Source organism: Taudactylus pleione, unplaced genomic scaffold (assembly GCF_031769625.1).
Source record: "Taudactylus pleione unplaced genomic scaffold, aTauple2 ptg000934l, whole genome shotgun sequence".
In the NCBI taxonomy this organism is placed as follows: Eukaryota; Metazoa; Chordata; class Amphibia; order Anura; family Myobatrachidae; genus Taudactylus; species Taudactylus pleione.
The window spans coordinates 2,498,150-2,521,437 of record NW_028285335.1 but is presented as its reverse complement, the minus strand read 5'-3'; the positions used below and the strand labels follow the sequence as shown (position 1 = coordinate 2,521,437).

Sequence of the window (23,288 nt, the reverse complement as noted above, 5' to 3'; positions counted from 1 at the left end):
CCAGGGGTTCTGAGTGGTTTCCCCACCTTTACACCCCAAAACAAAAATGATGTACCTCTTTTCTCCTGCTATTCAGAGGCAAATCTTTTTCGCCTATTACATTGCATTGGCGTTCCGCATACGCGAAAAGCGGACGGAATTGAATACGGAGATAAGTTTCCGACAGGTGAAAAGTCGCAATCGGCGATACTTTTTTGCGGATCTCGGCTTTTCGCATCTAATTGAATACGGGCCTATGTTGGAGGGCAGGAGGAAAGGGACTGCTAGCTGCGGCATGGAGAGTGTTAATCTGTAGTGGTGGGATGGGGAGTAATCAGGATTTACAGTGCTGGGCTGGGCTCAGTCCCACAGAAGTTCCAATAACAGGTGCGACAACTAATCCACCCGCCACATAATGTAGCCAAGCAGAGTTTGTTCACACGGGGTTGTGTTACTTCCGTCCCCTGCACGCGGCGCTTTCACACGGACATTTATAAAAACCCGTTGCCTGTTCATTTGATAGAATGAAGTGACGGACGTGCTGTGCTTTTGCTTTTAAGAGAGAGGGGTCTTTATAGCTCGCTGCAATGCAAATGGTAGTAATAAGCCAGCAAAGAGAGTCGCTTTACTCTAGCTCTGTGACTGGCTGCAGAATACTACAGCGGAGAGAGCTGGTATTTGTTGTTCTTTGGTGCAAACATCATTAAGTGCCAGTGCGCCAACTTTTAACAATAGGCTATTGTGTATCATGGTGACGTACTGGTTAGTATTACTGCCTCATAGCACGGAGGTCACGAGTTCAGTTACCGAACATGACTTAATTGGTGTGGAGTTTGTATGTTCTCCCTGCGTTTGCATGGTTTTTGTCCCACACACTAAAAACATATTGGTAGGTTAATTGGTTTCTAATAAAATGAATCCTGGTGTGTGTGTGTGCGATATGTACTTGTAGGATAGGGAGCTTAGACTAATTCCCTTTAATTATCCCTTTAATTACTGGCATAGCTCTTAGGTCGTATCAAATGAAGCTTTTGCAGCACAACAGTTTCCACTAGAAGCTTGAGAAATCTAGCAAGATAAAAAAATTACCAAAAAGCCTGCAAGTTCCCCGCAACCTTTTAAATGATCCCATTGTTCTTCCTCACTCTGTCTCTCTCACTCACTCACGGGAACCCTTTCTCCTTTGGAGGAAGAATACAAGAGTCGGAATCAGTATTCCATATCCCAGCCCTCTCTGCACCCCTGGCAGGGTAACCAACCTCGTGACTAGGTCTTTAAAGCACGGACTTCATGCAGGGAAGAGAACAGAAGCAGGGGAACATATGCTGGCCAGGAGAGCTTAAATAAAGCATCAAATAAAAATTCTCTGCTGCGAGGAGACAGAAATATACATGAGAAGCTAGTTCTAGGTGACCAGATGCCGAAAAGGATAAACCTCTTACCGGAAGGAAGAGGCGCTGGGAGGCGCAGGGCTTGAACAATTTCTTCCATTCTTGAGCATTTCCAACGGAAAAAGAAATTGGGTAAATCTTGTAGTCAAACTTTCTAGATAACGGACGTGGCCATTCTGCAAGCTATTGGGGGGGGAAAGAAATAAACGAGTAGGGTTAATTAACACACTGTGTAATTTGACCATATTTAGAGGTAACGCTGTAGGAGGTGCACACATTATTACCCATTTTTCTTGGGTAAAATAGATTACTGAGAATAAGATCAAGATGCTCAGCGGTACCGAGTTGTGCCATGATGGTCTGTTTAACGCACAAGGGGGCTAGATGTATGTGGACACCAATCAGACATAACATTAAAACCACTGACAGGTGGAGTGAACAACATTGATTACAATGGCACCTGTCAAGAGTGGGATTTATTAGGCAGTAAGTGAACACCCATGGCCTGATTCAGCAAGGATCGCAATTCCAGAGCTGCACGGAGGCGATAGATACAGTATATGAAATATGCACGCAGGCTATAGATACAGTATATGATATATGCACGGAGGCTATAGATACAGTATATGATATATGCACGCAGGCTATAGATACAGTATATGATATATGCACGCAGGCTATAGATACAGTATATGAAATATGCACGCAGGCAGCTTTGCAAATGCGATCCTTGCAATAATGCAAATGCAGCAGGGGGTGTATGACACCCCCTGCTGCATTTGCGACCCCGGCACTCCGACGGAGGTTGCAGGCTGGGATTACCATCGTGACCATCGGTGGTCGATGGTCGCGATGGTGGCCGGCCAGCTGAGTAAGCTCACTCAGGCTGTCCGGCTTGCGTACGTCCACGCAGTCCCTAAGTTGGCCATTTCCGGAAAACAGGGCAGCCACGTACTGTTTCCAGGAACGCCGGCCGATACCGCCCCGGCACCGACCCTTAAATGCCTCTGCCTGTCAATCAGGCAGAGGCATTCAAGGGCTTGCGTGCGTCTTAACAGGACCCATTCTGTACACTCGCAGCATGGGTCCTGCACACGTGCATATTCCCGATAATCGTGAATTGCACTGCTGAATCAGGCCTTCAGTTCTTACAGTTGATGTGTTGGAAGCAGGAAAAATGGGCATAAGCGTAAGGATCTGAGCGACTTTGACAAGGGGAACATTGTGATGGCTAGACGACTGGGCATCTCCAAAATGGCAGGTCTTGTGGGGTGCTCCCGTTATGCAGTGGTTAGTAGCTACAAAAAATTGTCCAAGGAAAGATAACCTTGGGTCCTGGCATTCATATGGATGTTACTGTGACACGTACCACCTACCTAAACATTGTTGCAGACCAAATACACCCCTTCATGGCAATGGTATTCCCTGATGGCAGTGGCCTCTTTCAGCATGATAATGCCCCCTGCTACACTGCAAAAATTGTTCAGGAATGGTTTGAGGAACATAACAGAGATCAAGGTGTTGACTTGGGCTCCAAATTCCCTAGATCTTAATCTATTCAGGCATCTGTGGGATGTGCTGGAAATACAAGTCCAACCCATGGAGGCTCCACCTCCCAACTTACAGGACATAAATGATCTCCTGCCAACGTCTTGGATGCCAGTTACCACAAGACACCTACAGAGGTCTTGTGAAGTCCATGTCTCAACGGGTCAGAGGTGTGTTGGCGGCACAAGGAGACCTGCACAATATTAGGCAGGTGGTTTTAATACTAATATATATATATATATATATCTTAATAGATGGTAGGCAGGGTTGGGCACGGGATCCGGCAGTTGCATCCCGACCGCCGGAATGCTGACTACATCCCGGTAAGCATCATCTTAAATCGTCCTCAACACTGGGTGCCAGAGGGAAACAAAAAGTATTATAGTCCGTGTGTGTGCGTTTTGTTTTATTTTCCCAGTTTGGGAGATGTATTACAGCTATTCTGTGTAAACGCACAAAAGCTGTACTGTAAAGGGCTCCAGGTTTAAAACCAATGATGTGTGGGCTGCGAGACGTGTAATTTTTCTGGTTGCTCTGGGGGGAAATATAAATGTAAACACTTTCTAGTTATAAATGTCTAACTTCAGAGTAAAAGATGCACCTCTGGCTAATACCAGCTTGTCTTTCCGGCCTGCATTCACCATCAAAACCCATCATCCATGGATCTCTCTCTCTTACATCTGCATATGGGAATTATTCCTACTCACTGACCTTGTGTTCAAACTCTGGCTTTAATGCATCCTCGGCAAATATGTGAAATCGGATCTTTTTCACACTGAAGAGCACGGCAGATTTCAGCATGGTGACCGTCTCCTCTACCCGATCCCCACAGGCCACAACTGCAAGGTGCATCCATTCCTCGGGGGCTGGCGCTTGTGGCTTCCGTTCTGGAACTCTGCAGAGAGATTGAACTGAATTTATTGCTGAGAAAATAAAGTAATGATTTCTAGTACCATGGCCCAGCGGACGATATACTGAAGGATAATGCTCTCTTAATGCACATTCACACAGCTGCATGTTATTCAGGGGTCTACGTACTAAGGGCCTGATTCAGACCTGATCGCTATCTGCGTACGCTCGCTACATGGGTATGCAAATTTTTTGAATTGATGCCACAGGAAGCGATCGCTCGCCAAGGCATAAGCACGCCCACCATGTCTTAGCGAGCGGCCACTTTGTGTATGCGTACGCCCAATCGCACAGGCAGAGCCGCCCACCAGCAACACGTCATCTCCAGGAATTGTATTAAAACATTGGTACATCGAGCACCATCGGATGCTAACGCAGTGCTTGAGGTTGCTTTACCCTACCGCAAGCATTGCGAGGAAATCAGTGTAAAAAAAATGGCAAGTGACGTGTACTATGACGCTGCCTGTTAATTATGCACGCCTCCAAAACGGCGTTGAAACACCCAGGCACGCCTGCGTTTGCATCTCCGACCCCCCGTTATTAGTGTCCTGCCCCTGCTACCACCCACAAACGGCCTCTCCTGTCACTCATTACACTGGGCTGTCTTTGCTGGGTGAGCGAGAGAGTTGCGATCGCAGTGTGTCGTTCGCGCACACGCAGAATGAAGTGTGCGCATAAGCATACGCAGAACATTGGGCCGCTTGCGAACGCACAGCGCGAGCGAGTGGCTCTGAATCAGGCCCTAAGCCTTGGAGAGAGATAAAGTACCAACCAATCAGCTCCTAAATGTCACTTTACCGGCTGTATTTGAAAAACGACAGGCGCTGATTGGTTGGTACTTGGGGGTCTATATACTAAGCCTTGGATGGAGATAAAGTGAACGGAGATAAAGGACCAGCCAATCAACTCCTAACTGCCATGTCACAGGCTGTGTTTGAAAAATGAGTTAGGAGCTGGTTGGTTGGTACTTTATCTCCGTCAAATTTATCTCCATCCAAGGCATAGTAAATAGACCCTCACCTCTCTCCAAGGCATTGTACATAGATCCCTTGGTGTCAGAACACGTGACAGACTCATGGAGATAGTTATTCAACCTTCCCAAAAGGACAAGTGGGGTTGTTGCCCATAGCAACCTAGGGACAGACTGCAGCTGTAATTCGGCCCGGCATTCATTAAGGGACGTTGCCACACCTAAGTGGTGCGTGTTGCAAGTCACATGGGCGTGTGGTGAGTCATGGGGGCGTGGCCTCACAGCACGCCCCATCTCTGCAGTGCGGCCGAGCAGACCTCCTGGAGGCAGAGCTGCTTGGCCAGACTTTCAGGCAGTCGGATCAGTCTTGTTGCAACCAATCAGATTCTAGCTATAATTTCTGCAGTACATTTTATTAAGTGTTAGCTACAATCTGATTGGTTGCTATGGGCAACACGGTTCACTTGTACTCTTTAGAAGGTTTCATAAATCTACCTTACATTCTGTTTCTGGGCCGTGCATGTTAGCACTGGGGTGTAAGGATGGCAAAATAGGCTTCAATTTACAAACACAATTTCTTGATGGGCTGCGTTATGTTTGACTTAATATAATAAATTCCATTATCATCAAATATTTAGATATTACCAATTTGGGTGACAATAGGTCTACAGCAGTTCTGTAGGGTTTTTTTGTGCCTATGCTGATAGGACCTTATATGAAGCTCATTTTACCTGTAATAAGTCAGTTTTTTTGGGGGGGGGGGCGGAGGGTGTTGGAAGCGAGGGGTGGGGTGGAAGGCGGAGATGTGAGGGGATAGCATTCAGAATACATCTGCAGTAACACACAGATAATTACTTTTCATTCAGATCACTAACAGCAGAAAGCTGTTAGTACAACACAGCAAAACACTCCCTACACAACACAACACTTTCCATGTCCACAACAGTCATTATTCCACAGGTTACATATCATATAGACACTGATACTTTATTCCAAAGCCAAAAAATTTTGCAGATTGTTTTCATTATCTAACTACAATGTATCAAAATCAAAGCAATAGATGGGACTTCCTCTCCGGCTTGGCAAACATTTGTATTAGTATTTTAATCTACTCTTGTATCTGTGCACTGAGGTTTTGTGTTACAAACAGGAAGAAGTTGCATTGAAAACAAAGCTGCGAGGAAGATGACACTAATCCCTCTATCTGGCCCGGTCTTGCAGATGAGGCAAATTATTGGTGGTGCACGCCCCTCTGTCTGGATAAATTGCCATTGAACGGAACAGAAATCCACTTCAAATGTGGCTTATAGTATCTCTTTGAGGAGCATTAGGGATGTAAGCATGTCACTGAGGGTCCAATGTGCGGGGACCAACATGATCATGATGAGGTGGTATGTGATGAGTAACTATGGGAAGTGACAGAAGAGTTTGGAGACTGTAGATGTGTGTTATGCCAGAACTTTCTGGAAGTAACATCATTGACACTGGTGGGAAGGGTCAGAGGGCCTGATTCAGACCCGCTCGCAAGCGGGTCGATGGTGGGGTACTGCGCACGCGCGCATGTGCATGCCCCGGAGCAAGAGAGAAATTCTCTCGCTCCGGGACTCACTACAAAAGGGCCGCCCCATTTTGTAGGCGGGGAGGGGGGGTGGCTACACAAACGGAGGCGTTCCCGAAGGAACGCCTGCCGTTTGTGGGAGGCACCACTAACATCACCAGTGATGTCAGTGGAGAGCTTCCTGCTCTGTTAGAGCAGGAAGCTCTCTGGGGCTTGCAACGGATGAGACCCTACCACAAGGGTCTCGTCGCAAGCCCCGATGGTCGCGACCATCACCTGGCCGCTCGCAAAAGCTAGCTCAGCGAGCGGCCAGGAAGCCGCAACCAAACAAACAAAAAAAAAAACACGCCCTGATTCAGAGCGAGCGCTCTTAAAGAGCGTCCGGCTCTGAATCAGGCCCAGACTTCACCCAGCTGTAATTACATGCCAATGTGAGGATGCCATTTTTATCACCAGTCAATTTTTGTGTTTTTAACATTGGTAATAGGCCTATCTGTGGGGTGTATTTACTAAGCCTTTGATGGAGATAAAGTGAACAAAGATAAAGTACCAGCCAACCAGCTCCTAGTTGTCATTTTTCAAACACAGCCTGTGACTTGACAGTTAGGAGCTGATTGGCTGGTACTTTATCTCCGTTCACTTTCTCTCCTTCCAAGGTTTAGTAAATAGACCCCTGTATTTTTTATGTTCCTTCTCAGAGTGCATTACCAGCTTTGGGCGCAATTCAATTGTTTTGGCCCCTCCACGCGCCCGACGGAGCAATTCAATTGTTGCTCCTATTGAGAGCTGCCGGCGCCGGCATTTCTGCTTGCGTCCCCCGGGGGCGTTGAGCTGAAATGCGTGAAAAGTGACGGCACTGTTTGCGATTGTGCTCAGCACTTTGGCCAGATGTAGCCATTTTATGCGGCTAAACCCGGCTTCTTTTGGCGCGATCAACGTGAAAAATCGCCCTGCGATCTCCCGTCACTTTAGACGAGAGATCCGGCACGCTAAAACAAATGAACTGCGCTCTTTTAGCCTGCAGACGTCTCTGTTGTTATTGCTGTTTGGCTAATGACTAATATTTACATATAACTTTGTTGAGACCTATCATGTTGCAGCAGGGGTCAGCGACCACCAACAAACGGAACAATTTTAAGTGAAAGGTTCAATTGAAGGGTGATGAAATGATGCGCCCACACAACAAAACAAACATGGCTTCCACCACAGCGACAAGATAGACCACCTGGAGAAGAGGGCTGGGAACAGGCGGGAAAGTATAATGGGATAGGACAGAGGCAGGTGCCCCATGTCCATTTACTAGTAGTCATCTTCTCTAGCCCCCAAGTGCGCTGTCTTGGAGTTATCCTGGACTCCTCCCTCTCCTTCAAACCACACATTCAACACCTCACGCAGTCCTGCCGCTTCCATCTCAAAAATATTTCCAGGATCAGACCCTCTCACCCTGGATGCTACCAAGACCCTCATCCACTAACTGGTCACCTCCAGATTGGACTATTGTAACCTCCTCTTATCTGGCCTCTCCAACTCCCACCTCTGTCCACTCCAATCTGTCCTCAATGCTGCTGCTCGGCTCATCTTCCTCTCCAAACGTACATCTGCCTTCCCTCTCCTACAAGCCCTCCACTGGCTCCCTTTCCCCTCCCCTTTACAATATAAGCCATCACAAGGAGAGCCCTCTTCCCTCACGTACTTCTCCTTCCCTTACCTATACTGTCATCTACTCCATACTCCAGGGACAGACTGGGGCTGCTGAGCAGCTCTGGCAGTCCCCCTGCACATGCGCGTGCTCGCAAAAGGGTCTTTCAGTATCCCCGGCCGAGCAGAGCACCGGGAGGCGAAGCTGCTCGACCGGGATTTGATTCCAGACTGGCCCATATGGCATTTGCCCAAAGTGCCAGATGGGCAGGCTGGTCCTGTCATACTCCCTACAACGGCACCTAACCTTGGTTTCTAACACCCTGCTGCTTATTTCAGTGTTATGACCACTGTTGCAGCAATGTTTGTAAACCATGTATAGTGTTCATTCTAGAGGGGCACTGGGACAGGGCGTCTGGCCAGCAAAAGGACACTTCCGCGTGTCTGAAAAGGGGCGTGGTCACTCAAAAAGGGGGCATGTACTTAAGACTCACCCTCTTTACATCATTGTGGGGGCGTCCCCAGCACTCACAGAGATGCTGGGCAGCCCCTAAGCTCTCCCCTGCAGTGTTAACAGATGCCTTGGACAGATGTGTATGGCATCAATTCACTGAGCGGTGATTGTGTCATGTGCTTGTACTGTAAGTCACTGTTCTCTTGTTCTATTCAACTGTTTATGTACTTTGCTTGGTGCTGCGGAACCCTTGTGGCATCCTATAAATAAGGGAAAATAATAATTTATGTATGTATGTATAGTGTTCCCGCTATGTTGTTTTAGCGGGTCACCGCACCCTGCCCGATTTTAAAAGGGCAGAATGCACCCGGCCCTTTTAGCGGCACCACGCTCAAACAACCTGCCCTGTGCCTTCCCCATCCAGCGGTTTGCAGTGTCCCACAGGTGCGAAAAGTTGCGGTGACCTTTCACCTCCGGTTGAATAGACGGCGTGCGCATGCACACAACACCTATTCACCGTGAGGGGAGAGCTTGGGAGAAACCCAGCACCTCTGTAAATGCTGGATACGCCCCCAAGTGTGCCGAATTGGGGGCGTGTCACAAGAACACACCCCTTCTGAGTGCCTACGCCCCCTTTTTGAGAGCACGCACACCTTTGGCGGGCGCAGAGGATGCCCTAGCTGTGAGTCTGCGTCCTGTCCTATCTGCATTCTAGCGGGAATGCTTTATTTATGTATATATAGAGAGGGGACAAATGTGTGGTGGTGCGGGATATCATACCGCTATATAAATCAATGCTAATAAATATACAGGAGTGTGTTACACCTTCTGAAATTAAAAGGTTACTACTTTCCAATTATCACGCAGTGCCATGTATCAATAAGAGATGACAAGGCTTAGAGGTCTTAATTAAATTCCAGTTGCAGTGGAGTATAAATATTGAATGAACTCATTTGTATGAATTAGTATTTACCTTCCAGCTTTTTAGGGTAACGACATGAAATATTAAAAGAAGCTGTTACGTGTTAAAACCTATACTCCGCGCTGCTGGATTAATTATTAATTTGCACATATTTTCCATGGATCCTGCCATCCTTCCCTTAAGGGGAAGCTATATGCGAGTAAAAACAAAACACAACAGATACGTACATAGGTATCCCTATAATAGCTATTAAAACGTTTAGTCTTGACTGCTGAGATTCCTTTAAATGGAAAAATACTTACATTTAAACTATAACAGCTATCACTACAAGTCCCAGCAGTTATAATTCTCTGACAGCTAAAGACCCACCAGTTGCCTAACCTTGACTGTCGCAGTGTCAGGTGCAGGTGTGTAAAGTTCAGTGCACATAATACACAAACCTGACACACAGAAGTTCTGTAACTGCATGGGAAAGCAGGGTGTTCTGGATTAGTAGTCCCAGCAACCAAAGCCTTAACCCGAAAGCTCCCGTTCCCTGTCTAGTACTTTCGCCATTTTATTTTTTTGGTCTCCGTTTTTTGAGGAATTCCAGACCAGAGTTGACCAGTTTGGGGCTGGTTAATGTAACCCCATGCTGTAGGTCTCCGGCTATAGCATTATCCCCAAGGCTGGTTAAGCCCGGGCTTGTATTTTCCCATACCAGCCCAAGCTGAGAAATCCGGGGCTGGTTCTTTATTTGGGTGGGGGGACCCCACAAATTCTATATATTTTTTTTAAATGTAACCCATTCTTTACAGTTTACAGTAACAAAACCTTCACAGACCATAGTAATCTGTGCAGTGCTTCTGTCTGGCCAGGTTTGCTGTAGTTTTCAGTTCTATTTGCTGTGATTTTGAACTGAAAGATCAAACCCGACAACATTTAAGCCGCGTATCCACTTACCGATTAAAAGGAGCGATTGAACGATAACGATATCGTTCAATCGCTCATTAATCGTGCATGAAAATGTCGAAAACGACCAGCGATGCGCGCTCCCGCTGGATCGTTTTTGACATCAATCTTCGCCTGAACATGCTGGTCAATCTGCCGATAACGACAGATTGACCATGTTCAGGGATGAGGGAAGGTGCCTACACTGAATGACATATCGTTCAGTGGGGGTCATTCAGACCCGCTCGCGAGCAAAGGACGCTCGCAAGCGGGTCGATGTTGCCCCACTGCGCATGCGCACGACGGAGGGAGCTCCGTCGTGCGCATGCGCGAGACCCGTATAGCGACGGGCTCTCCGTCGCTCTGGGTCTCGCACCAAAGGGGGCGTGCTGTCGATGTTGATTGACAGCACGCCCCCTTTGGTGGGCGTGCTGGGGGCGTGGCTGCCAGACGGAGGCGTTCCCATGGGAACGCCTACCGTCTGAAGCTGGCCTCACTGACATCAGTAATGATGTCAGTGGGAGTGATTTTGGCTCTGATAGAGCCAAAATCACTCCTGGGCTTGCGGCAGCGAGACCCTACTGCAGGGTCTCGTCGCAAGCCCGATGGTCGCGATGGTCAAAGACCATCGCGACCATCTTTTTGGCCGCTGGCATATGCTGTGGGTGGTCACCCACAGTTATGCGAGCGGCCAGGAGGCCGCTCCATTTTCAGGTAGGAGGGCACTGATTCAGAGCGAGCGCTCTGGTCAGAGCGTTCAGCTCTGAATCAGGCCCAGTGTAGGCACTGCAGGGGAAGGGGAACGACTGTACGATTATGATTTTGTAATCGTACTGTCGTTCCACTATCTGCTAGTGGATACGTACCTTTATTAGAGCTGCAAAAACAGACTGCCATCGACGTCGGGTTTTATTTGAAGGTGAAACCCGACTAATGATAAATAGCCGGATATTTGGCAGCAATCCGATGTCCATAAGTCTGTTCTGATTTAGAACCAAAACTAACCTTTAGTAAATTTACCCCAAAGAGTCTTTGTGGATGATACAACTGGTTTTTAAAGGCGAGCTAATTATCACGCTTGTTGCGCCCAATTAGACCAGGTTTTACCGCGTAAAATGGCTAAACCCATCTAAAAAGTTATTCCTCTGGCTATCAGGAGGCTGTGAGCGGAAATGTTGGTGTCTGTTGCGCCGGAACGGAGCAACAATTTAATTGCTCCGTCGGGCGCCCATTAGTCACAGCCGGGGGCGCTAACAACTGAATTGCCCCCTTAAAACCTTCATTAAGCTGAACAACCTTTCATCCCAAGCATCTCATGATAGTCCTATGCTCCGAATGGAATTGGCATGTAATGGCGGCTGTCGAGATGCCCCCAGTCAGAATACCAATAGCGGCATACCCTTACCCCCCCTAACCCTCCCTTCTTGTAGCCTAACCTTTACCCTCCCCACACCCTAAACCTCCCCATTAGTGCCTAAACCTAACCCCCCCTCAGTGCCTAAACCTAACCCCCCCCACCCCCGCGGTTAGCACTAAGGGCGCCCCAGACTTACCTCGTTTGGCTAGGCGTCCTTCGGCGTTCTGGCTTCGGGATTAAGATATGGAATCATTATTTTGACGCCTATCTTAAGTCCCTTGTCGGGATTTGGATGTCGGTATTGAGACCGGCAGCATTGCAGCCGCCAGTCTCATAACTACAATTGCCTCGCTACATTTAATTGATTGGTAAGGGGGTTCCCAACTTTAAGTTTACCTGCAGAGAAAACCGTTCAAACTGAAGGTAAAAAAAAATAAAAATACAATCCATAACGTACTACAATTCTGTGTGGTGTCTTTTCGTCTAACCGCTACCAGGAGGGAATAGGAAACATCAAAAAGCACATTTGTATCCATTTTCCCTGTGGCAGATCAATCAATTACTGCTCTATAAAGAGTTCCTTGCCTCACATCTCCTTAGACAAGCTGTTTATCAAGTGTCATTCGCTAAACAGAGGCAGGACGGCAAGACATTGATCCTGCATGGATGTAAGGGGATTGCTGCTGATTTTATCTCATGGATTTAACAACTAGAAGAGAATTATGCTCACAGATAATGAATGAGCATTGTCGTGCTGTTTTGTATACTGACACAATAAATAAAAAAACTTTTGTGATGCCTGAGTGGCTGATTGATCGGACGACTACCGTTACGGTCCTTCATGGAAGAACACTACCTGGCCAGCCAGGGGACCAGAGGATAGTACGATAGTGGAGAGTCAGACGGTAGACAGAGGATATTGGATTGGGGCTGATAGACTAAATATATGTGGGTTCCTGATGGATGAGGCACACAGGATGCACTTCTTGGTACATAGAGGGTACGGTACAGGCTCCAGCACGAATGGTAGAATAGTTAGCATTACTGCCTCACAGCACTGAGGTCTTGGGTTCAATTGCCTCTACGGCCCTAACTGTGCGGCATTTGCATATTCTCCCTGTGCTTGTGGGTTTCCTGTGAGAACTCCGGTTTCCTTCTACAATCTGAAAATATACTGGCAGAATCATTGGCTCCCAACAAATAAAATAAAATAAAAAATGACCCTAGTGTGTATGTGTGCATGTGGTCGGGAACATAGATTGTAAGCTCTGATGAGAATGGCCAAATATTCTTTATTAAGATGCAGAATATGGGCCTGATTCAGACCCGCTCGCGAGCGATGAGCGCTCGCAAGCGGGTCGATGGCGCCCAAATGCGCATAACGAGAGCCGGCTCCCAAGTGCGCATGCGCACAACGAGAGCCAAAAGCACTCCTGGGCTGGCGGCAGCGAGACCCTACCGCAGGGTCTCGTCGCAAGCCCGATGGCCACGATGGTCTTGACCATCGCGACCATCATTTTGGCTGCTCGCATAGGTGTGGTCACCCACAGCTATGCAAGCGGCCGGGAGGCCGCTCCAAAAAGGTGCAGGGACGGCCTTGATTCAGAACGAGCGCTCTGTCAGAGCGTCCGGCTCTGAATCAGGGCCTATGTACGCGCTATATAAATCATTGGTAATAAATAAATTTCTCAATATTTGGCCCATATAGACTGCATATCTTGATGTCTGGGTTGCATAGCCTGCATGTCTCGATATATATATACATACATATATACATACACACACACCCTCCCCTCCCGCAGCCTCACCCCAGCCGCCTGCTCCCGCAGCCTCACCCCAGCCGCCTGCTCCCGCAGCCTCACCCCAACCGCCTGCTCCCGCAGCCTCACCCCAACCGCCTGCTCCCGCAGCCTCACCCCAACCGCCTGCTCCCGCAGCCTCACCCCAGCCGCCTGCTCCCGCAGCCTCACCCCAGCCGCCTGCTCCCGCAGCCTCACCCCAGCCGCCTGCTCCCGCAGCCTCACCCCAACCGCCTGCTCCCGCAGCCTCACCCCAGCCGCCTGCTCCCGCAGCCTCACCCTGGTGCTCATTCTAGCACCATGCACCTGTCACAAACCGTGCAGTTCCTCTTTCAGGACAGCAGAGAGCGACACCCCAGGCAGGAAAGAGGAACTGCATGGGTTGTGAAAAGGTGCATTTATGAACATTGTAACCCTAACCCTCCCCCTAATGCCTAACCCTAACCCTCCCCTACCGCAGCCTAACCCTAACTGTCCCCGCTCGCAGCTAACCCTATCCCTCCCCTACCGCAGCATAACGCTATCCGTCCCCTCCCAAAGCCTAATGGGGCACATCCACTAGCAGACTGTGAAAAGACTGCACGGTTACGTCATTGTAATCATGCAGTTGTTTCACAGTCGGTGCTGTGCCTACATTGAGCGATCAGTCATTCAGTGTAGGCACCCTCCCTCATCCCTGAACATGGGCAATCTGACGTTATCAGCAGATTGACCAGCATGTTCGGGCGATGATAGATGTCAAAAACGACCAGCGGGAGCGCGCATCGTTGATCATTTTCATGACCGATTTGTGACCGATTGAACGATATCGTTATTGTTCAATCGCTGATTTTAATACTCACCGTCAAAGTCAGTCGGGATTGTGACCGTCAGGATGCCGGTGTCTGTATTGTGACCTTCGGGATCCTGACTACATCCCCTAATGTACATGTGTATTCCAGCTTAAGTTTCGGAATCAAGCATTGTCCCAATATAAAAGGGGGGAGAGGTCATGTGGTTCTTCAGCTCATGCTGTCAGTCCTGGCTCCGCTAGATTAATGAATGCTGATTGGTCACTTTGCCCCCTGCGATCAGCGAGTGCAGAGACTGCGGAAGGACGTACGAGGAGCAGACCTTGGGTTGATGGGCGACCAGCATTCCTACATGCTCCAGCTGTCACCAACACCGTGAAAGGGAGCATCGCTCACCATACCTGCTGGTGGGCCCCTGGTCACTTCCACTCATGTAACACAACTTATTACCAAGTCAGCTATGAAGAATAAAAACCACTGAATGCTAGTGTAGAGAATCCTATATAACACCAAATCTCATGCTGAAACTATGTTTTTCTTTTCCTCGTATAAAGCTGTGAAAACGCACAAATCCTTTAAAACATATGTCTTAAATGAAAATTGGATAACTTGCACAATTCTGCATTATAGCGCTTGCCAAAGTCTACAGAGACGTAACGCGTTCTGCCAACTTTGTAACAAAGTGGAACTGGAAAGAACGGAGCAATTTCCTCCCCATGCTCACTTAACGGACAAACACACTACAGTATATTTTTACACTTCTATCAGAATGAAACTAATTGTGGAGATTTAAATTTGCAATAACAACAGTTATATTTCCTATTAATTAATATCACTTTTCATTTTTTACCAATAATCTTCTTACAGTCATAAATAAAGCTCACAGGGGTAGATTTACTAAAGCTTCTAAAACAAACAAGTGGTGATGTTGCCCATGGCAACCAATCAGATTCTAGCTAACAATTCTCTATTGCATTCTAGAAAATGACACACAGAATCTCATTGGTTGCTTTTGGCGACATCACCATTTGTCGGTTTTAGAAGCTTTAGTAAATATACCTCGCAAGCGGCCCGATGTTCTGTGTACGCACATGCTTCGTTCTGCGCGTGCGTGAACTACACACTGCGATCGCAACCCTCTCGCTCGCCCAGCAAAGGCAGCCCAGTGTAATGAGTGACAAGAGAGGCCGTTTGTGGGTGGTAACGGGCAGGATCCTAATAACAGGGGGTTGGAGATGCGAACGCAGGCATGCCTGAGTGTTTCAACGCCGTTTTAGAGGCGTGCATAATTAACAGGCAGCGTCATAGTACACGTCATTTGAGGTTTTTTACACTGATTTCCTCGCAATGCTTGTGGTAGGGTAAAGCAACCGCAAGCACTGCGTTAGCATCCGATGGTGCTCGATGTACCAATGTTTTAATACACTTCCTGGTGATGACATGTGCTGGTGGGCGGCTCTGCCTGTGCGATTGGGCGTACGCTCAGACAAAGTGGCCGCTCGCTAAGACATGGTGGGCGTGCTTATGCCTTGGCGAGCGTTCGCTTCCCGTGGTGTCACTTTGACAAATTTGCATACTCATCCAGCAAGCGTACGCAGATAGTGAGCGGGTCTGAATCAGGCCCTAAACCTTTACTGCGCGGCTGCCATGTAGGGCTGGGAATGAACACCCCCTTCTACAACCCTCAATACACATAAAATGAGATCCTGGCTGCGTAACCTTGTTCTATTTCCCAGATTCTATCAGGAGAAGCCATTATAAAACCTCTGCCAGAAAAAAAAAAAAAGGCAAACATCTGTGATAAGACAATATATGATCAGCGCTTATAGACTCTCACTGTAAAACTGGTAAAGATGTGAGCAGAGAAAGTGTTATATTCACTAAGTCACATTTAATTCATAGAGCTGAAAGGGAATCAAGTTACTGCCAGATAACAAGCAAACTAATGTACAGTAAGAGAGGACCATAGGAGCGTCACTATGTAGTGTTCATTCTAGCACCCTGCACTTGTCAAGACCAGCGCAGTTCCTCTTTCCTGCCTGGGGTGTCGCTCTCTGCGTTGGTGCATCTGTCACAACCCGTGCAGTGCTATCACCGTGTGTCAGGTCATCGTCCAACCACACTTATAGGCACCAGTGCTATCACTGTGTATGAGGTCATCGTCCGACCGTACTAACAGGCACCAGTGCTATCACTGTGAATGAGGTCATCGTCCAACCGTACTAACAGGCACCAGTGCTATCACTGTGTGTCAGATCATCGTCCAACCGCATTAACAGACACCAGTGCTATCACCACGTGTGAGGTCATCGTCCAACCGTACTAACAGACACCAGTGCTATCACCACGTGTGAGGTCATCGTCCAACCGTACTAACAGGCACCAGTGCTATCACCGCGTGTGAGGTCATTGTCCAACCGTACTAACAGGCACAAGTGCTATCACCGTGTGATAGTATTTGGGAAGACCACTATCAATACCTGTTATAAATAGATTTTTTAGTGCAGCACATGCATCGTTAAACATTGTACAGGTTGAGTCTCCCATATCCAAATATTCCGAAATACGGAATAATTTTGGCATGACTGAGAAAATGAAACCTTTGATTTTTGATGGTTCAATGTACACAAACTGTGTCTAAGGCACAAATTATTAAAAATATTGTATAAAATTACCTGCAGGCTGTGTGTATAAAGTGTATATGAAACATAAATTAATTTCATTTCTGTACACAAACTTTGCTTGAGCCACAAAATTATTGAAAATATTGTATAAAATTACCTGCAGGCTGTGTGTATATAACACATAAATGCATTCTGTGTGTATATTGGGGTCCCATTCCCAAGATATTTCATTATAATATGCAAATATTCCAAAATACGGAATATTCCGTTATCCAAAATACCCCTGGTCCCAAGCATTTTGGATATGGGAGACTCAACCTGTATCCGAGAACACACAGCTACATTAGAATAATGTCATAAATAAATTATAATAAAAAAATAACACATAACATTTGATACGCAGGCATACAAGACTGGCCAATTTTCATTACGCAACACAGAATAGAAAAGCTTGGCTAAAAAAAAAAAAACACACATTAGAATTTTAAAACATTTCCAGCACAGCATAAAGTTTTAACATTCTGCAGAGCCAACAGGAATTACAGACTGACCCTTCCGCCAAAGCTTTGTGTCACATCTGCCAAAGAGTAAATACTCTTTACAAGTTTGGCCCAGTAAGGAATACTAACAGATCTATAAGGCTTTGCAAAACACAAGTAAATGTCTGAAAGTAAAATTGGGAATTAGTAATAATGAGTAGAACTTATGTAATATAATAAGTCTTGAAATAACGCCACAGACCGATGACTCATGAAAATAAAAAAAAACAAAAGCATTGGTCCAATGTCTACATATGGAACTAGGCCTAGTAGGACTTTATGATGGAACCACCTCATATAAACCCCTCTTGGATAGTCATTGACCAGAACTCCTACCTCTAACTAAGGGAGTAATTAAATTATCCGACATCGGTGTGATGTGCCGCTCCGGAGCTAGTGTTCATTCTAGCGGGAGGCCGACGGACGAAATCCCGACTGCCCACTTCCAGACTGTCTAATCCCGGGCAAGGTACTAATGACAAGCGTCAAAATCCTGACGCCTGTCATTAGACCTACGCCAGGAGCCCAACACCCGGCATACTGATCGAAGGGAGGCCGGGTGCCGAGTGCGGTGGGGGGGGGAGGGTTAGGATAAGGGCTCCAGGGGGAGACTTAGGGGTAGGCACCCCCCCGGGAGACTTAGGGTTAGGCTACAGGGAATGGGGGGGGAGGGTTAGGGTTAGGCACCCCTAAAGGAGGGTTAGGGTAGGGAGTAAGGTTAGCTATACTAATCAAAATGAACGATCAGGATCTTTACCCCTGCCGGGCTGTCGGGATTAGGACAATGCGGCCGGCGGTATCATACTGATTCCTATTCTAACACCCTGCACCTCTGTCACAACCCGTGCAGTTCCTCTTTCCTGCTTGGGGTGTCGCTCTCTGCTCTGGTGCTTCTAGCACACGCTGGTCGGTAGATCAGCAGTTTGTTGCATCAGCTGAGTGTGCTAGAACCACCAGAGCAGGGAGAAACACCCCAGGCTGGAATTAGGAACTGCATTGGTTGTGACAAATGCAGGGTGGTAGAATGAACACTACGGAACGGTACAATGCCTCCCCTCTAAGAGGTGGGGAAAAACATTTGTTCAAAACTATGCCAACGAAATCCTATAATATTGGCAAGAGCAATTAGGAAAGTGGGGCAAGTGTCAAATCTGCATACAGATGTAGGCCACGCTTTATTTTGTGAGAATGGGCAGTGAAAATTTGCATAGCTTACACTAAGACAATGGGCACACATGCCCAACTCAGCATGAGCCTCATAGTCGGAAGTTATGCTTGCGGCACAGGGAGAATAGGCCACTCCTGTCATTGCTTAAAATTGCTCTATAAGTAGATGACACAACCCAACCGAACATTACCAACCAGACCTAATAACACTGGCTGTATCATACAGACCACAAACTGGGAAACATGGAAGTCTCTGCAGTTTGAGAGCAAATTAACTCTGCCAGGCCCATGTCCAGGCATAAGAGCCTGGAGATGTCCGAATATAAACTTTGCACAGTGGAAGGTGGTTGTTGCAGCCGATTAGGTTGCCATCGTGGCTTGTCCAATCAGCTGCATCAACAACTCTCCGCTGTGGGTTACATTTAAACTTCCCCAAACTGTTAAGCCTGGATAAGGAGTGTCCATTGAGGGCTTGGGGTGCATGGCCAAAGGCGCTGATATTTGTAATTACCGCCCTTGATGCAGGAACATGCAAGTACTGGGTACCTTCCACTTTTTGGACAGCCACTGGATCGCTAAAATATTTTATCTTGCGGTTCTCATTTAAAATACAGTGCAGTTGTAAAAACAATATTAAAATCGTATTTTAAAATTCCACAGGGTACTCCATGAGAAGTGTAATTGCCCCTAAATACTACAAGTCACACCTAAATGTAGTGCAAACTGTGACTGGTCATCTCAGACTCAATACCCATACAATTACTGAAAACACAACTCCCAATAATAATAATACACTAGCGCAAGGAGACAGTCCGTAAACAAAATCCTCCTTCGTTTATGTATAATTATAATGCTAATTCTTCACGCTGTTTAGTTAACCAGCCCCCAGGAGTCTCAGTGTAAAGACAGCTGGGCTGGTTTCTAACATCACAGATGTGCGACTCGCTGCTCTGGCTCCGCAAAGCTGGCAACATCGGTTGCAATGTGAACTTTTATGCCACAGTCAGACAACTTTTTGGCAATGATCAAACTATAAAACACGTGCTTCTCTTCAAAATGATGGCACTACCGAGACATTTCATCTAGCCCATTTCCTCACAGACCAAGGAAATAATTCACTTAATGCAACACTAATCACCCTCTGTGCAGCCATTACATCAAAAACACTTCAGGGCTTTTTGGAAGAGTGCAGGAAGTCTGTTTTCAAGTAGGATTAGAAATAAAACAAAGTTTCAGCCAACTGCGGCTCCCCAGCTATGGGAGAACCACAAGATCCAGAAAGCCCTTCAAGACACTTGCTGTTAAGGGTACCAAGAGCTGCATAGCCAATACTGTGGATGCCTTCTCCTCTGTATGCATTACAGGTCATTGAGATATTCTGATGGCTGTGTCAGTCACTCTGCTGCATGCAAGAAGGTGAATGATTGACAGCTGTCTTGCAAGATGTTCTGCAGCAGGAATGAGAGCTGAGGAGCCAGGGGAGACTGCATGCAGCCGGTTTCTTACCTTGGTACTCTGACATTGCTTTTCTTCTTTCTCAGCCTGGGATCTCCTTTGGGTTTGTGACCCTCTATGGCCCTGAAGTGCACTGGGGTGGTGGGCTGCACCTTGCCATGTCCAGAGGGGGAAGCAGGGGCTTTGGTTCCCCGGATCCCTCTGACAGGGGGCTCCTCTGCACCCCCCAGCAAAAGATATAAGACCAGGAGACCCCCCAGACAGAGCAGGCTGGCCAGAAGCTTGCAGTGGATCCTCATGGTGCAGGGTCAATAGGGGGCCCTCATCCCGGGCTCTCACCCCTAGGGGCTGCCGCCCTGTGTAGCATTCTGTGCAGCTTCCACCGGGAGCTCCGGGGCAGCAGCAACACCACGTATCCGATTGTCAGGGACGGGGGAGGGGGCAGAGGAGAGGAGACCCAGGGCTGAGAGGAGGAGGAGGGATTTTACCGTAATGTGTGTAGCCGGAGCTCCCTCTGACCAGCGTGTGACACATGAGGAGGAGGTGGGAGCTGATGCCTGTTACACACAGTGCTCTGATTACAGTAACAGTACGGAAAGGAGAGGACGCCAACTACTGCTACGTTGTATCACTACGTACTGTATCACTCAGACTCAGTGTATGGATTATATCACTCAGTGTATGGATTATATCACTCAGTGTATATGTACTGAATCACTCAGTGTATGGATTATATCACCCAGTGTATGGATTATATCACTCAGTGTATATGTACTGAATCACTCAGTGTATATGTACTGTATCACTCAGACTCAGTGTATGGATTATATCACTCAGTGTATATGTACTGAATCACTCAGTGTATGGATTATATCACCCAGTGTATGGATTATATCACTCAGTGTATGGATTATATCACTCAGTGTATATGTACTGAATCACTCAGTGTATATGTACTGTATCACTCAGACTCAGTGTATGGATTATATCACTCAGTGTATATGTACTGAATCACTCAGTGTATGGATTATATCACCCAGTGTATGGATTATATCACTCAGTGTATGGATTATATCACTCAGTGTATATGTACTGAATCACTCAGTGTATATGTACTGTATCACTCAGACTCAGTGTATGGATTATATCACTCAGTGTATATGTACTGAATCACTCAGTGTATGGATTATATCACCCAGTGTATGGATTATATCACTCAGTGTATGGATTATATCACTCAGTGTATATGTACTGAATCACTCAGTGTATATGTACTGTATCACTCAGACTCAGTGTATGGATTATATCACTCAGTGTATATGTACTGTATCACTCAGTGTATGGATTATATCACTCAGTGTATGTACTGTATCACTCAGTGTATGGATTATATCACTCAGTGTATATGTACTGAATCACTCAGTGTATGGATTATATCACTCTGTGTATATGTACTGTATCACCCAGTGTATGGATTATATCACTCAGTGTATATGTACTGTATCCCTCAGTGTATGGATTATATCACTCAGTGTATATGTACTGTATCCCTCAGTGTATGGATTATATCACTCAGTGTATGTACTGTACAGAGCCGTAGCTAGACTTTTTGGTGCCCTGTGCCAGAAAGAGCATTGGCGCCCCCCTCATTTTTCAAAGAGACATGATGCAACCAAAAAAGGGGAATGGCCTCATGGGAAAGGGCCAGGGAAGTGATAGGGGAGGCCAGGAGATGCTGGGGATGAAATAAGAGGAAGTTATAAGTGAGAATGATAATAAACAGAAATTTGACAGGCCCAAACAGCGCCCCCTGACCTGTGGTCTCCTGTGCGATGGCACCGGCCACACTACCCTAGCTACGGCCCTGGTACTGTGTCCCTCAGTGTATAAATTAAATCACTCATTGTATGTACTGTACTGTGTCACTCAGTGTATGGATTATATCACTTAGGCCCGACCTCAATTGGCGGCGAAAAGTCCCGGACTTTTCGCCTGCCTGACTTTCCACCATCATCACTAGTTTTGCCTCCAGAAAAGTATCGCGCTCGTCCCCGCTTTTCGCCCTAATCAATTGCAAAGGACGCGAAAACGCGTCCCGGCGAAACTCAAACAGGCGAAAAGTGCTGTCAGATTAGGGGAAATCAGCCTGACACTCCCCAAAAGAAGCACTGACATAGCCGGGATCTAGCAGTCGGGAAGCCGACGGTCGGCATCGCGTCCGCCGGCTGTTTCCGTATGGACTATATTACTGATGGTATTGTACTGCATCCCTCAGTGTATGGATTATATCACTCAGTGTATGGATTGTATCACTCAGTGTATGGATTGTATCACTCAGTGTATGGATTGTATCACTCTGTGTATGTGCTGTATCACTCAGGGTATGTACTGTATCACTCAGGGTATGGATTGTATCACTCAGTGTATGGATTGTATCACTCAATGTATGTGCTGTATCACTCAGGGTATGTACTGTATCACTCAGTGTATGGATTCTATCATTCAGTGTATGGATTGTATCACTCAGGGTATGTACTGTATCACTCAGTGTATGTACTGTATCACTCAGTGTATGTACTGTATCACTCAGGGTATGTACTGTATCACTCAGTATATGGATTGTATCACTCAGGGTATGTACTGTATCACTCAGGGTATGTACTGTATCACTCAGTGTATGGATTGTATCACTCAGGGTATGTACTGTATCACTCAGTGTATGTACTGTATCACTCAGGGTATGTACTGTATCACTCAGTGTATGGATTGTATCACTCAGGGTATGTACTGTATCACTCAGTGTATGGATTGTATCACTCAGGGTATGTACTGTATCACTCAGTGTATGGATTGTATCACTCAGGGTATGTACTGTATCACTCAGTATATGGATTGAATCACTCAGGGTATGTACTGTATCACTCAGTGTATGTACTGTATCACTCAGTGTATGTACTGTATCACTCAGGGTATGTACTGTATCACTCAGTATATGGATTGTATCACTCAGGGTATGTACTGTATCACTCAGTGTATGGATTGTATCACTCAGTGTATGGATTGTATCACTCAGTGTATGTACTGTATCACTCAGGGTATGTACTGTATCACTCAGTATATGGATTGTATCACTCAGGGTATGTACTGTATCACTCAGTGTATGGATTGTATCACTCAGTGTATGGATTGTATCACTCAGTGTATGCACTGTATCACTCAGTGTATGGATTGTATCACTCAGGGTATGTACTGTATCA

At 46.8% G+C, this 23,288-nt stretch overlaps 2 protein-coding genes across 2 annotated transcripts in view; one reads left to right on the top strand and one right to left on the bottom strand.

Moving 5' to 3' along the window:
- The window catches only part of GXYLT2 (glucoside xylosyltransferase 2), a 40,665-nt gene extending 20,132 nt beyond the window's left edge, over positions 1 to 20,533 (bottom strand). Inside the window, exons 1-3 of the mRNA XM_088459762.1 lie at positions 20,083 to 20,533; positions 3,630 to 3,813; positions 1,422 to 1,553 (exon numbers count right to left, since the gene is read on the bottom strand). Coding sequence (XP_088315888.1) covers positions 1,422 to 1,553; positions 3,630 to 3,813; positions 20,083 to 20,330 — 564 coding nt within the window. The 5' untranslated portion in view covers positions 20,331 to 20,533. The remainder of the gene's footprint in view (positions 1 to 1,421; positions 1,554 to 3,629; positions 3,814 to 20,082) is intronic.
- A 92-nt stretch (positions 20,534 to 20,625) lies between these two features.
- SHQ1 (SHQ1, H/ACA ribonucleoprotein assembly factor) overlaps positions 20,626 to 23,288 on the top strand; it is a 186,502-nt gene continuing 183,839 nt past the window's right edge. Inside the window, exon 1 of the mRNA XM_088459759.1 lies at positions 20,626 to 20,689. The gene's annotated coding sequence lies outside the window, so the exon portion shown is untranslated. The remainder of the gene's footprint in view (positions 20,690 to 23,288) is intronic.